Source organism: Ovis aries, chromosome 12 (genome assembly GCF_016772045.2).
Source record: "Ovis aries strain OAR_USU_Benz2616 breed Rambouillet chromosome 12, ARS-UI_Ramb_v3.0, whole genome shotgun sequence".
Classification (NCBI taxonomy): Eukaryota; Metazoa; Chordata; class Mammalia; order Artiodactyla; family Bovidae; genus Ovis; species Ovis aries.
In genome coordinates, this window is record NC_056065.1 from 20,348,153 (window position 1) to 20,364,109 (window position 15,957).

Here is a 15,957-nt window from a genome sequence, read left to right on the forward strand (position 1 = left end):
AACATTAAGAAAGGTAATCTGGAGAGGGACTCGTGCTTGGGATGATGGAAACGTCTTATATCTTGCTTTGTGTTGTGGTCACACAGTATATACAACTGCCAAAACTAAAAATACTAAACACTTAAGAACTATGCGTTTTATTTTATGCTAATTACCATTAAAATAAAATGCTCTTTAAAAAAAAAAAGTGCTCCTTATTTTTCTCACAGGAAAATGTATTAAAAAGGAGCATAACCAAGATAATAATTTCCTGTGCTATACCTTGTATCCTTGTTGCTTATCTACTGTGTACACAGTAGCTTGTATCTCAATCTCATACCCCTAATCTGCCCCATTTCCATTATTTTGTAATAATGTTTAATGAAGTACAATCTGTAAAAATACTGAATCACAGTGTTGAACACCTAAAACTTATACAATATTGTAAATTAACTATATTTCAACTAAAAAAAAAAAGTCAAAGGAGCATAACCAAGTCTTTTCATTATAAAAACAACTACAGAACGATCTGATCTCATTCAAAACATTTTAAGCAACATATTCTTTATTCAATGATAGATGATGCAAAAGAACTTCTTGGAGATCACTAACTACTAGAATCCCTCAGATTCTCATTTGCTGCAGAATCTAGGAATGGACTGACACATTTCAGCTGCATTTCACCTGTTGTTCAACTTTATGGTTTGAGAACGTCATTGGAAATTTTGTTTGTGTCACTGCTTGTCTTGGAGGAAAACGTCTTGTGAGAAAAACAGGAGTAGAAATAGTTTTCAACTAGGAATCCAAAACCCAACTTCCAGCTCTAGGGCTAAAGCCTGCATGGCAACACTGAACAAGTCCCTTAACCATTCTGTGCCTGTGATAATCTCCTATCACAGGCCCTTCATAAGGATAAAACGTAGCAATTTGTTAAAGAACTTTGCCAAGTCAAAGCAGCTTATTATTCTAAAGTGGTTTAGCGGTATAATACTGCAGTCGAACCCTAAATTTAACCCTGACATTTTAAGTTCTCAGGGGACATCCCATGCACATCTCATCTGAACTAGAATGGAAGGTTCAAGGGACAGAAACTGGTAGGTTACACCTACTCCAAAAGAGGGGGCGTAGGAAGGCAGTCTCCTCCACTTCTAAACTTCCAGAAGTCTAGATTTCTGGGAATTGATCTTCGAAAACACCTGGTACAATCTTGCAAATTTAAAAAGGAAAATGAGGAAATAATGCCTATAGTAAGATAGATTCTTCTGTAATCCTCGTCTTGTCAACAGTCAACGAAGAAATGAATTGCTCCGGGCGTACAGAAAGCTTTCCTCCTACATTATTGTGGCGTAGTAGACAAGCAATCAGCAAGCATTGACTGTATTCCTTCGCAAATCTTTAGCACACACTTCCACGCCTTCCTTAAACTGCGTCCATCCCAGGAACGAAAAGAGAGCAAGGCCTAAAGGTCTTCAGATCATCCATCACAACTCCCTCCCCCTTCCATTCCAGGTCCAGCGGCCCCCGGCCATCACACCCTTTCCGGATCGCCCATCCCCAGGGCGGCCAGCCTCACCAGCTGTTCCCGGCGGCTGGAGCTCCGATCGGTTGGCGCCCGGCGGCCCCGAACATTAACGACACCCAAGAGCCTGGCCTCGAGGCTCAGGCCCGAGAACAGACTCCAACTACCGCACCACCAGCGACTTCCCAGGAGCAGTTCAGCATTTTGAGCCGAGCTTCCGGAAGCCGACAGCAGGCGGAAAACGGAAGCTGGGAGCAACCATTAGTTCCCCTCCCCACCTCCACTGCTTCTTTCTCTGAAAATCTCCTCTTTTTTCCTCAGAGAAGGGAGAGGGGTCAATAATTTGAAATCTTTAATTATCAACGTTTCTTAGTTTTTCTTTCTGGTGTTTCGGACACTGAAAGAGTGTGGGAGGAAAAAAATGTGAAGTCAACGAAAGTTGAATCCCCGAGATCTGGGTAATGGTTTAGCCCGGTTGCCTAGGAGACCGAGAGTAACTCCGGAGGTGCAGCGGGCGAGCGGAGGCTATGGCCACGTTAGCCAGGCTGCAAGCCCGGTCGAAGAGTATAGCACAGCAGTATTACTACAGGAACAGGTAGGGTATCAATTAGGGGAGCGCGAAAAGGCCTGGCTTCACCCCCAGCCCGTTACTCCTCAGCAGGAACGTCCTGTGAATTCATTTCCTAACTCACTGAGTACCCCTCACTTCTCTTCCTCGTTGGTAGTCTGCAAACAGAATCACGAATTTTTGAAAGTAGTGTTAGCAAACAGGGGGATTCCCGATGCAGGGGGCCACGGTTATCATCTGGAGATAATTTAAGTAAAATTCCAGTAGAAATAAAATTGTACAATAAGTGCTTTCCTTTGGCATCATCACGCCACAATGGGATGAAACCTGTGTCCTCTTATGGAAAGTTTGATGGCCTCACTGGGCTCACCCTGTCTCCTTAGGTGGGTGAGCTCGGAGTGTCCCCCATCTACCTCCATTATGTCACGAATGTCGCTGAACTCAACTGTTCTATGACTCACTTGTCTTCCCAGAGTGGCAGTATGTAAACTATTCTGACAAGATAATACCAATTTGTTAAGAGGGCTGAAGAAGACACTGGCGGCCCTATCCATCTCTACACCTAAGCATCCTACAAAAGGTTCATTTGAACAGTGGTCTTCTGGACGCAATGCCTCAGGACATTTTCTAAGCTAAGAGAAGTTCCAAAAAAGTGAAAAGGACATTGGTAGAATATAGTGACACACCAGACCAATAGAAAATATGCCAAGAAGACAGTCTTGCTGAGCTGTTCTTATTCTAACATTTATCTCCTCTGCTACATTCTTGGGCTTCCCTTGTAGCTCAGCTGGTAAAGAATACACCTGCAATGCGGGAGACCTGCGTTCGATCCCTGGGTAGGAAAGAAGTCTTGGCAAAGGGAAAGTCTACACACTCCAGTATTCTGGCCTGGAGAATTCCATGGACTATATAGTCCATGAGGTCATAGAGTCGGACCTGGCTGATCGACTTTCACTTTCTTTCAGTACATTCTTAGAGTACCTTGTGCCTCTTTTACAGCACTTATCACGATTTTACATTCCCATTGAGATAATATATGAGGGATATAAGTATCATCCCTTTTATAACTAGAAGTGGGGGTTTTGCTTATCATTGTTTTTGTCTCCAGTGTCTATTTTAGTTTCTGGCACCTAATTGCTGCACAATAATCATTTGTCTAATAAGTCAATAAATAAATCTTTCACTCAGTCATTGGTCCTGGTTTACCTAAATGTACTAAAAAGAGCTAAACAGAGATTTTGTATTATCTGTAATAGGTAAATTATGTTGAAGGTATATATGACATATGTATGTATGTATGTGTGTGTGTTTGTTAAAGGTATGTATGAAGATATGATATACGTATCTAAAAAGAATAAATTTCATCCCTCTGATGTTCACCACCTAATGTGGAATATAGACATTTAAAAGATAAATACAATAGAGTAAGCATAAACAGGAAGGGAAATGACTAACAATTTTTATTGCACTAGGAACTTTTCTGTATAATAATCATTTGGTTTTCACAGATTTACAAGTTAATGTATTAATCTGTATTTTTAGAGCTTGAGAAGAGTGTTCTAGAAAAGCCTGGTGAAGTGTCACAGAATTGCGAGCAGACAACTTCTTCTACAGATTTCAGTGTTAATCTTTGTCCCCATCTCCTGGCTTTTGAAAATATGTACATTTTCCTGAAACTTGAGGTTGCCTGGGTAAAAAGCTAGGGCTGTACAAAAGCCATGATAAGAATAGGCTGGCTTTTCTTCTATTTGATTTATTATTAATATTAATGTTTTCAATATGAATGAAAGTCTTTAAAGAAGGAATTGAAATTCCCAAGTTTGCCTAGTTAAAAAAAAAAAAAAACAAGGTATTGAATAGCATAGAAGAAAAACGCATATAAAATGTTAACATATGAAAAAATCAACAGGTAATTTTCTTAAGAAATTGTTTTCTTTTTCCCCTGTGTTATTGACCAGATCAGTTGCTTGCAAACTTCTGTGTACATCAGAATCACCTGAGGGTCTTGGTAAAATACAGACTCTGATTCTCTGGGTCTCAGTTTTGGCCAGCATGTCTGCATTTCTCACACAGGTTCCTGTCAGGCCCCATTTTGCATAAGAAGGAAGACATTGTTAAAAAAAAAAAGGTGTATGAGCCTATCATTTAATTCATAAACATCTGTACAAGTTGTATGTTTATTCCTTCTTTATACAAGGCAAGGAAAATGCGATTCAGACAGATTAGTAATTCATATGAGGTCATACAGCTAAGTCTCAAAACCAAAAGCCCAGCTCTAAGGCCTATGCTCTTCACTACCACCCTAGCCAAGATTTTCTTCACACCACACTGGTTTTGATGAATTAAGGGGCAAGAAGCACCAAGATCCAGAAGTCCAAACGGCCTAAGCACGTGGTTGGCCAAATCTATTATCATATAAGCGACAGAGCGGGAGGAAACCATTTTAATTCTTCTTGGCTTGTTTTAATGTCTTCCTTCTCTGTTGGTAACAAGACAGTGGCAAAAGTGTTTAAGAGCTGGCACCAGATTGCCTCTGAAGTTAAAACATGACTTTGTTGGGAAAAATAAACTATGACTAAGTGCTTAGATTAGTGCCTAAATCCTCCAGGGCCTGGGTGTCCACTGAGGAAGAGACAATCTTCTCTGCCTAACAGAGGGGAAAGATTTGGAACTCCAAGAAGTGAGGTGTATGGTGCCTGCTAAGTTGCTGCAGTCATGTCTGACTCTGTGCAACCCTATGGACTGTGGCTCACCAGGTTCCTCTGTCGGTGGGATTCTCCAGGCAAGAATACTGGAGTGGGTTGCCATGCCCTCCTCCAGGGATCTTCGCCCACATAGGGATCAAACTGTGTCTTTTATAAATTTCCTGCATTGGTAGGCTGGTTCTTTACCACTAGCGCCACCTGGGAGAAGTATGGTAGTAGCTGATACAATGAGAAAGCTAGGGGTATGCAAAGGTGTGCATTTTCAGACCCACCCAAGCCCTCTGGGAAGTTTCTCCACAAGAAACGTTTTGTGGGTGTTCTTATTTGGTGGTCTACTCATCAAAGAGGCTAAAAATCCTGTCTAGGATGTTACTGAACAGCACGAAGATAATACCCAGTTGTTATATGTCTAAGTATTGGCCTTTTTTTTTTTTTTTCAACTTTCACTATTACTTCCCAGTTTCATTCCTAATTTTCCCAACTACTGAGATTTCTTTGTGACTTATTGATCATTTATACTGTCCTATTTGTGGGAAAAAGAGTTTGGGATATGTTCATTAATCATAGTTCATTTCCCCCATATCCTTATTTAATGTGTCAAATACTAAAAGGAATGAGTTCAAAATGTCCCACTTCCACTTAATTCCACCGAGTTTCCACTGTGTGCTATCTTTTTCTGTCATATTATTTAGATTATATATGTATTCTAGTGCATCTCTCTTCATTATTGGCTCTCTCTCTTTTTTTTTCTTTTTTTGATGTGCAAAATATTACACCTTTGAATCCCACTTGCAGTTGTTAAAAATTATTTTTATTATTTCTTTAAGAAAATTTAATGCAGTTACATACAACTTGTAACCTCAATGTTGAGCCTCCTTAATTGGAAACGAGTTAATCATATTGTTTTGTGTATTTCTCTTCACAAGCAGCACGTTTTAAGGTTTTAAATAATTAGAATCCAGGAAATTTGTGATGGGTTAAGTTAGTTTCTTTTGCTAAATTTAATTTTTCATTTTATGTTGGAGTGTCGTTGATTTACAATGTTGCGTTAGTTTCAAGCGTACAGTGAAGTGATTCAGCTATATGTATACGCACATATTGATATAAAGCCATCACCCTATGTTAAGCTACTTTGTAATTCTTGTCCTCTGTCATGAGTTTTCATGTGTAAGCTATGTTTTATTTTATTTTAAATTTTAACATTATTCAGAAGAAACTTATTTTTTAACATGAACATTTCTTATGAGGACTTAATGCACTCTACCTAGATTCTCAGTACTAGGTCTATGAATTAACTATTCACTGATTAATTAAATACTGACAGAGCACCTACTATGTGCTAAGGACTGTTCCATGTATTGAGGATACAGCAGTGAACAAAAAAGTCATGAGGTAAACAGAACATAAATAAACTTACATATAATATTTTATCTTGCTGCTAAGTCACTTCAGTCATGTCTGACTCTGTACGACCCCATAGACGGCAGCCTACCAGGCTCCCCCGTCCCTGGGATTCTCCAGGCAAGAACACTGGAGTGGGTTTCCATTTCCTTCTCCAATGCATGAAAGTGAAAAGTGAAAGGGAAGCCGCTCAGTCGTGTCAGACCCTTAGCACGGACTGCAGCCTACCAGGCTCCATCCATGGGATTTTCCCGGCAAGAGTACTGGAGTGGGGTGCCATTGCCTAGGGTGATTATAATAGCAAAGAATAAAGCAAGGTAGGCAAGAAGTGAACTAAATATCCTGTTTTAAATAGAGTGGGTGATGAGGCTCCTCTGATGAGGAGATATTTGAACAGAGTCCTAATAAAAGTGGATGAGCAGGCCTACTAGGTAGAGATCTAAGAGATGTTCCAGCCTTCAGGAGCTGTAATATTAACTGCTATACCCCTGTTGTCAGAAGCCTGCATATATGTGTTGCAAAACAGTGCTGGAGGCCAGATCATTTGGGGCTTTTAAGCCATAGTAAAGATACTGGATTCTACCCTGATTAAGGTAGGAGGTCATTGGGGATTTTTGATAGAGGAGTGACTTGATCTGACTCTGTCGATAAAGAAAACTTGGACTTGTTTTTAAATTGGATAAAGCATTTTGATTTGTTTTCTTTTTTTTTTTCCTTCTGCTTTCCTTCTCCAATTACATCATTTATTAGTTTAACTCTTTGTGACCTCTTTTGCTTGTTATGAAAACTTCAGTCGAATTTGCTTATATAAAAAAAGTAACATTTGAAATAGTTTGCAACTGTATGTGGGCTTCCCTAGTGGCTCAGATAGTGAAAGAATCTGCCTGCAATGCAGGAGACCCGAGTTTGATCTCTGAGTCAGGAAGATCCCCTGGAGAAGGGAGTGGCTACCCACTCCAGTGTATAGTTTTCTAAGGATATATAAGCAGAAATTAACCTAATAGATGTTGAAATATCTTTTTATTAATTTAGCTGTAGGGAAAAGTGTGTGTAGGGAAATATAGAGAAAGCAGGTGCTCAGGAAGAGAGCTGGAAGTTTAGTAGAGACACTATAGTGACCAAGTGGTCAGCTGTCAAATTTGCAGGTCTCTCACCCTCTTAAAAGGGGCATGGGGAGTGCACGAGGCTAGAGAGGAGAGAGTAGAAAGAGAAATAAATGGGGTTGAATATATGCTATGTGCTGAGAACTCTGGAAAATACTTTCACAAATATTATGTTGATTTTCACAATAATATGAAGTGGTTTTATTTTTCCTACTTTACAATGGAGGAAAATGAAATCTTTAAAGTGTAATTTACTTGTTCAGTAAGAACAAAGATCTAATGAAGTCTGATCTATCTCAGTCCAAAGTTATACTTGGATTGCTTGCTGTTTAGTCGCTGAGTTGTGTCCAGCTCTTTTGTGGCCCCATGGATTGTAGCCCTCCAGGCTCCTCTGTCCATGGAATTTTCCAGGCAAGAACGCTAGAGTGGGTTGCCATTTTCTTCTCCAGGGGATCTTCCCAACCCAGGAATTGAACTCATGTCTCCTGCATTACAGGCAGATTCTTTACTGTTGAGCCATCAGGGAAGCCATGCTTGGAGTATGAGGGCTTTAAATCAAGTCCCAGCATGGAAGTAAGTACATCAAATACATGAAGCCTAACCTGCCTTTCGAAGGTCAGTTTGAGGAAAGGAAAACACCTGATATGGCAAGTACTCTCCAGTACAAGACCAGTGATTAGAGTGGACTTCGTTACCTTGTGTCAACCTAAAGTATAATGTTCTTTAAGTTGGCCTGATTCTGGAATCCATTCTTCCCATGAACTTAATTTGCTTTTAACTACAACATGGTCAAAGTTTCCTGACTGCCTTCTTAGTCTGATTGATTACTTGTTTTGGTGTCCTTTTCTTTGGACAATCATCTTGGTCCTAGTAACCTAAATAAATAATAGCTTAATCAGATAGACATGAGTTTCTTCCTCTGATTCTAATTAATTGCTGGTTGTTTCTGTTCAGTTATACTCTATTCTGACCAGTGACATTTAGCAAGGCTTCTGCCAAGTATGCAAGAATGATTTATGTCAGCATGCAGGAAGAGTTAAAATCCTAATTCTGTGTCACTTTAGACTTAAACGTAAGTTCTTAAACTTATGCTCTTACCTTACTTAAACACTTTTGATATCGGTTTTCTCATCTGTGAGAGAGACAATAATACCTATTGACATGTCAGCTAAGAAGACTAAATAATTGTTTGACAGATTAGTTAACACCCAGTAAATTCATAATATTTAGGCAGTCACAACAGGAGGACAAAGGATAAAATGATCTGCTCAGGATATATGATGAAAGGATCATATGATCTAAGATCAAAGTAGATCAAAGGATATATGATCTACTCAGTGGGTATAAGAAAGGCAGTTGATAAATTTAGTATCTGAGTATTTGTCCTTTCTTTATAAAGATTCTTAACATTTTGATATATACATTTAATGAAGTACGTAAGCTATAAATGTTTTGCTCAATAACTTTTACATATATGTATATCTGTGTAACCATCACTCAGATAAAGTTCTTAAGTGTTTAAAAATGTTTGTAAAAGAGAAATAAAAGGAAATGTGCTTAGTAATAAAGAATATATTTCTAAAACCAAGAGCCAACATCTTGTGTACAATATAGATTTCATTCAAAAGCAAGAGAAAAATGCATATTGATTTGCATAGTTCCACTATTTAGAACTGTTTTTTCTGGAAATAGTAGTCAATACTGTAATAAAAGAAAAAAATGAGTAAGTATTGAAAGGGAAGGAATAAAAGTTGGTTATAGATCATGAAATTATAAAACTGAGATGTAAAATAATCTATTAAAAAACCATCTTGTGAATAAGATGAATTTGGTAAAATGTCAGATTAGAAAACACATTTTTTAAAAATCAGAAATTTGTCTTGGTACCAGCAGTAACTAAATGGACTTAATACCAGACTAAAATGTTTCAAATGAAAGATCAGTGAATTTGAAGATATACCAAATATATATTACTGGGTAGAGTGTTCTATAAATGTCAATTAGATTAGGTTGGCTGATAAATGTTCATGTTTTGACAGCTGTCCTATCAATTATTCAGACAGACATGTTACAATTCCCCACTATAATTTCCAAACTAAATTTGTCTATGTCCCCTTTAGTTTTGTCAGGTTTTACTTCATATATTTTAAAGTTATATTATAGTTGTATATGCCTTTAAAAATATCAAATCTGCTTGATAAATTAACGTTTTTATCATTATAAGATGGTTCTCCTTATCCATGATAATTTTCCTTATTCTTAAGTCTACTTTAAATATTTAAAATATATTTTAAACTATGAAAAGTATTTGAAGAATTTAAAACATTATTGAGATGCCTTTCTTTTATGTCTATGTGTGTGTATATACAATCTCAAACTCACATTAAACTTACAATACGGTACAGAGAGACTTCTTACAAAAACTAAATATGGCAGAAAGCCAAGAAGAACTAAAGAGCCTCTTAATGAAAGTGAAAGAAGAGAGTGAAAAAGGTGGCTTAAAACTCAACATTCAGAAAACTAAGATCATGACATCTGGTCCCATTGCTTCATGGCAAATAGAGGGCAAACAGTGGAAACAGTGACGGACTTTATTATGGGGGACTCCAAAATCACTGCAGATGGTGACTGCAGCCATGAAATTAAAAGATGTTTGTTCCTTGGAAGGAAAGTTATGACCAACCTAGATAGCATATTAAAAGCAGAGACATCACTTTGCCAACAAAGGTCTGTCTAGTCAAAGCTATGGTTTTTCCACTAGTCATGTATGGATGTGAGAGTTGGACCATAAAGAAAGCTGAGTGCCACAGAATTGATGCTTCTGAACTGTGGTGTTGGAGAAGACTCTTGAGAGTCCATTGGACTGCAAGAAGATCCAACCAGTCCATCCTAAAGTCCTGAAGATTCATTTGAAATATTGATGCTGAAGCTGAAGCTCCAATATTTTGGCCACCTGATGCAAAGAACTGACTCATTTGAAAAGACCCTGATGCTAGAAAGACTGAAGGCAGGAGGAGAAGGGGATGACAGAGTATGAGATGGCTGGATGACTTAATGGACATGAGGTTGAGTAAACTCCAGGAGTTGGTGATGGACAGGGAAGCCTGGCATGCTGAGTCCATGGGTCACAAAGAGTCGGACACGACTGAGTAACTGAACTGAACTGACTGAAATCAGGGTAGGTTGCAATCTGATAGCCCATTGCCTTCCAAATTCTTTTTCCACATAAGTACGTTTTCTATATAATCACAGTACTACCATCAAAATCAAGAAACTAACATTTGTACACTTCTACCGTCCAATCTTCAGACTCCATTCAATCTTTGCCAATTGTCCCAATAGTGTTATTTATAGCAAAAATTCTTGTTTTGTCTGTTTAGTTATCTTTAATATAGAATATTTTCTCAGTTTTTCTTCAGTTTTCATGACCTTGCCACCTATGAAGATCACAGGTCAGTTATTTTGTGGAATTTCCCTCAGTTTCGATTTGTCTAATTTTTCCTCCAGTAGATTCAGGGTATGTACCTATGGCAAGCCTTTGACTGTGTGGATCACAATAAACTGTGGAAAATTCTGAAAGAGATGGGAATACAGACCACCTGACCTGCCTCTTGAGAAACCTATATGCAGGTCAGGAAGCACCAGTTAGGACTGGACATGGAACAACAGACTGGTTCCAAATAGGAAAAGGAGTACGTCAAGGCTGTATATTGTCACCCTGCTTATTTAACTTCTGTGCAGAGTACATCATGAGAAACGCTGGGCTGGAAGAAGCACAAGCTGCAATCAAGATTGCCGAGAGAAATCTCAATAATCTCAGGTATGCAGATGACACCACCCTTATGGCAGAAAGTGAAGAGGAACTAAAAGCCTCTTGACGAAAGTGAAAGAGGAGAGTGAAAATGTTGGCTTCAAGCTCAACATTCAGAAAACGAAGATCATGGCATCTGGTCCCATCACTTCATGGGAAATAGATGGGGAAACAGTGGAAACAGTGTCAGACTTGATTTTTTTTGGGCTCCAAAATCACTGCAGATGGTGACTGCAGCCATGAAATTAAAAGACACTCCTTGGAAGAAAAGTTATGACCAACCTAGATAGCATATTCAAAAGCAGAGACATTACTTTGCCAACTAAAGTCCGTCTAGTCAAGGCTATGGTTTTCCTGTGGTCATGTATGGATGTGAGAGTTGGACTGTGAAGAAAGCTGAGCGCTGAAGAGTTGATGCTTTTGAGCTGTGGTATTGGGGAAGACTCTTGAGAGTCCCTTGGACTGCAAAGAGATCCAACCAGTCCATTCTGAAGGAGATCAGCCCTGGGATTTCTTAGGAGGGAATGATGCTGAAGCTGAAACTCCAGTACTTTGGCCACCTCATGTGAAGAGTTGACTCATTGGAAAAGACTGATGCTGGGAGGGGTTGGGGACAGGAGAAGGGGACAAGAGAGGGTGAGATGGCTGGATGGCATCACTGACTCGATGGACGTGAGTCTGAGTGAACTCCGGGAGTTGGTGATGGACAGGAAGGCCTGGCATGCTGAGATTCATGGGGTCTCAAAGAGTCAGACACGACTGAGTGACTGAACTGAACTGAACCTATGGCAGAAATATCACAGAAGTGATGCTATAGTCTTCTTAGTACATCTATCAGGTACTGAATCATCTTGATTCATCCAGTTACTGATGGAGTACATTTGGATAATGTCATTAAGATTTTGTCTGCTAGGCTTCTCCACTGTGACATTCTTTTTTAATTATTTGTAATAGGTATTGTTTAAAAGCAATTGATTTGAGGCTATAAATGTATTCTGTTCCTCTTCTAACTTTCAATTTACTTATTTTCTTATTTATATCATTATGGACTCATGTGTTCCTATTTTAATCCATGGGTTAGACCACATTACCCTTACCTGTCTTTATGCTAGCATTATCCCAGATTTGTCTAATGGGAGCCACTTCCTTTTGTGTCCTGATCATGGTAATATTCTCCTGCTTTCTGACACACAAAAAACTTTGAGGCTAAGCTTTTACTTTTCCTGTCCCAATCTTGGGGTTATCTCATTTCTTCAAGGACCTCTTGTTTGTTTTAGTAGATGCCTGTGTCGTTGGGCGTTGCTGCTCTCAGGCCTTGTCAGGTGGACAGAGATAGAAAATATGTGTATGCGTGCATTAGCACAGAGTTTACGCCTGTACTTTATCTAGATATGTAGCTGTTGATAGATGTATCCATTAATCCATCCATGTGGCTATTGGAATCCATGCGTTTATGTTAACAATTCTGTTTCAAGTCCAGCACTACAGAGTTCATTCTAATATTTTTTCCCCCTTTTCTAACTGAGAAACCTGGCTTGTTATTTTTAACATATTCACTTATTTGAATAATCCCTCTGTGTATAATCAAACTCCTGTCACGTAACTACTTCCTCTTTTGGGATACCACCTTTAACTCTGTGTGAGGGCTTCCTCTCCGTGCTGAACTGCCAGTTCCCAGCTAACTTGGATACCTTTTCATCACTCTTGGTCTCTGATTCCCTGTGCTGGTGATCTTCCATGTGTACACCGTTTTCACCCTTCCTCAACACCCTAAAGCCACGCCCTCTTCTCTATGGGAACACTCTCCTTACTCAGATGGGACCTCATACCCCAGGCTGCCCCTCCGTGTGGATGCCCATTGTACCCCACACAGGCTCTGATACTCCATGCTGAGCCATGGGGTCCTCCCCTTCCTCCCACCCCACCACACAAAGATCTTTGCTTTCCTTGCCTACTGCTGATTTCTTTAGTGAAGTGAGAAGGAGGAGGAAGAAAAGTAAATATAAAATATTTTAAAAGTACTCTAACGTATAAATCTACATGACAAGCTATGATAATTCCTACTCGATGATCTAATGCTAGACACTCCTGACAGTCCAGTTATTAGAACTCACACTGCTTTCACTACAGGGGGCCATGAATTCAACCCCTGATTGGGGAACTAAGACCCTGCATGCCATGCAGCTGGAAAAAATTTGCTAATGTATTAGCAACCCCTGATTCATTGGACTGTGAGGTAATAATAGTAACAAGAGCTATAATGAAAACTGTTAATGAAAGTAAAAAAAAAAAAATCTGCCTGCAATATGGGAGACCTAGGTTCAATCCCTGGGTCAAGAAGATTCTCTGGAGAAGGGAATGGTTACCCTCTCCAATATTCTTGTTTGGAAAATTCCATGGACAGAGGAGCCTGATGGGCTACAGTCAATAGTCACAAAGAGTCGGACATGACTGAGTGACTAACTCTTAAACACACTGCCTGGCAGTCCAGTTTTAGGACTCTGAGTTACCACTGCTTTCACTATGGGGGGAGAGGGGTCCCGGGGGGGAAAATTTCAATCCCTGTTTGGGGAATTAAGATCCTGTATGCCATGCAGCCAGAAAAAAAAAATAATAATAATCCCAGTGTGTTTGTAACCTATGATTATTGAACTTGTACCATCTAAAATGTCCTATTTCTCATTATCCAGTCAGTAGTAACTGACCTTTTATTAGAAACATAGGTAATAATCAGAACCCAAAGTAGAAAATAAGCATGATTCCTGCATTTAAGGAGTTTGAAATCCTTAAGATCCAATAGTGAAGTGATATGGAAAAAATAATCATTTTGGACATCAATATGTCTTATAACCATGCCATGTCTTGCCTGCTGCTCAGTCATGTGAGACTCTTTGCGACCCCATGGACTGTAGCCCACCAGGCTCCTCTGTCTATGGAATTTTCTAGGCAAGAATACTGGAGTGGGTTGACAGCTAATACTGGAATTTTATTCCTAATGTCTGAAATAGCTACAAGTTAAATGACAATGAGAAGCAAAAGGTATTGGGTTTTTAGTTTAGCATTTATTCAATAGCTAAGGTCAGACACAGTATTTTGATGTATAAATTGCAGATTTTATGCATATTAAGGAAAAATATTTAATCACACATTTTTTTAATTTTTTAATTATTGTCAGTTATATTCTGGCCACTAATGATATATATGCACATAGTGTTATACAGGGTTATAATACTTATTTCTAGTTGATGATGAAGTGACTGGAAACTTCCCGCTTTTTCTCAGTGTTTTATTAGATTCCTGGTAATGCTTCTGGTCTTTCATCATTATTAATTCATTTAGTATTCATTGTGATAATACTGATCATAATAAATTTATTTCAAATTCATGTAGATGTCGTATTTTATTCACAGCTATAGGATTTTCATTGTAATTTGGAACTAATTAATATACCATTAAAATAAAGTGTTACCCACATTTTTCATTTTAAACATAAAATGCCTAGCAGTTCATGACATATTGTATGAGTATGCAGCATCCCAGTGGTAACCCAAGTATCTGTAAATTTCATTTTTAAGCAATTAAAAAATGGCAACACAAAAATATGTGTAGAAGTCAAATTTCAGCCCATAACTTAAAATTTAGCACTAAGCTAACTACTCGTTATTTCAAAGCATTTCCCTTTAATTTAATTTAATGTATAGTTCTTATTAGTATATACATATACTTTTAATTAAATGGCTGTTTAAAAAAACCAGAGATTTTTAATAACTCCAAGAAGAAATTATTAAAAATCTCTGGGTTTTTTAAACAGCCAAATAACTCCAAGAAGAAATTAGGCTTCCCTGGTGGCTCAGACGGTAAAGCACCTACCTACAATGCGGGAGACCAGGGTTCGATCCCTGGGTTGGGAAGATTCTCTGGAGAAGGAAATGGCAATCCACTCCAGTACTCTCGCCTGGAAAATCCCATGGACGGAGGAGCCTGGTAGGCTACAGTCTATGGGGTCGCAAAGAGTCGGACACGACTGAGCGACTTCACTTCACTTAAGAAGAAATTATTTAATCTTCCTTTTGACTAAGTTGTATGTTAACATTATTACTGGGAGAGTTTAAAAAGCATAAACTCAAGGCAGATAATGTGATTGCTTATCTTGTGTGATAATTACACGTAGGGGGTAAGCTCAAACTAATATATTAATTTAAAAAAGTATTAGGCATATCTGTATACCCTATACTTTTTCTTTCTCCTTTGTAAAGGTAGTCAGCTACTTATTGCTGGTGAAGGGAGAGAATAATGTTTTCATTAATTTCATTAAGAGTACAGTTGACCTTTGAACTACATGGGTTTGAACTGCCTAAGTCCACTTATATTCAGATATTTTTTTCAACAGATGTGTTCTACAATAATGCACAATCTCCAATTGTTTGAATGCTGAGAATGATTGAAGGTGGGAGGAGAAGGGGACGACAGAGGATGAGATGGTTGGATGGCATCACCGACTCAGTGGACATGAGTTTGAGTAAGCTCCGAGAATTGGTGATGGACAGGGAAGCTTGGTGTGCTGCAGTCCATGGGGTCACAGAGGTGGACACGACTGAGCGACTGAACTGAGCCGAACTGAACTGAACTGAACTGCGGGTATTTGGGCTGATGTAAGATTATGCATAGGATTTTTGAGGGCCAACCAGGTTTACTATAGGCATTTGAAATATTAAGGGTACGGAATCTAGAAAAATGGTACTGATAACCTATTTGCAGAGCAGGAATAGAGACACAGATGTAGAGAACAGACCTGTGGATACGGAAGCAGGGAAAGGAGAGGGTGGGGTGAATTGAGAGAGTAGTATTGACGTATGTACACTACCATCTAT

The 15,957-nt window shown here is 38.8% G+C and overlaps 2 protein-coding genes across 9 annotated transcripts in view; one reads left to right on the forward strand and one right to left on the reverse strand.

Annotated features, from left to right (window-relative positions):
* GPATCH2 (G-patch domain containing 2) overlaps positions 1-1,704 on the reverse strand; it is a 201,487-nt gene extending 199,783 nt beyond the window's left edge. For all 4 annotated transcript variants that reach the window (XM_042257084.1, XM_060396031.1, XM_004013599.5 and 1 more), the window contains exon 1: positions 1,553-1,704. In XM_042257084.1, the coding sequence (XP_042113018.1) occupies positions 1,553-1,608 (56 nt within the window). In that variant the 5' untranslated portion in view covers positions 1,609-1,704. The remainder of the gene's footprint in view (positions 1-1,552) is intronic.
* A 275-nt stretch (positions 1,705-1,979) lies between these two features.
* SPATA17 (spermatogenesis associated 17) overlaps positions 1,980-15,957 on the forward strand; it is a 248,621-nt gene continuing 234,643 nt past the window's right edge. For all 5 annotated transcript variants that reach the window (XM_012187039.4, XM_012187041.5, XM_060396033.1 and 2 more), the window contains exon 1: positions 1,980-2,093. In XM_012187039.4, coding sequence (XP_012042429.1) covers positions 2,026-2,093 — 68 coding nt within the window. In that variant the 5' untranslated portion in view covers positions 1,980-2,025. The remainder of the gene's footprint in view (positions 2,094-15,957) is intronic.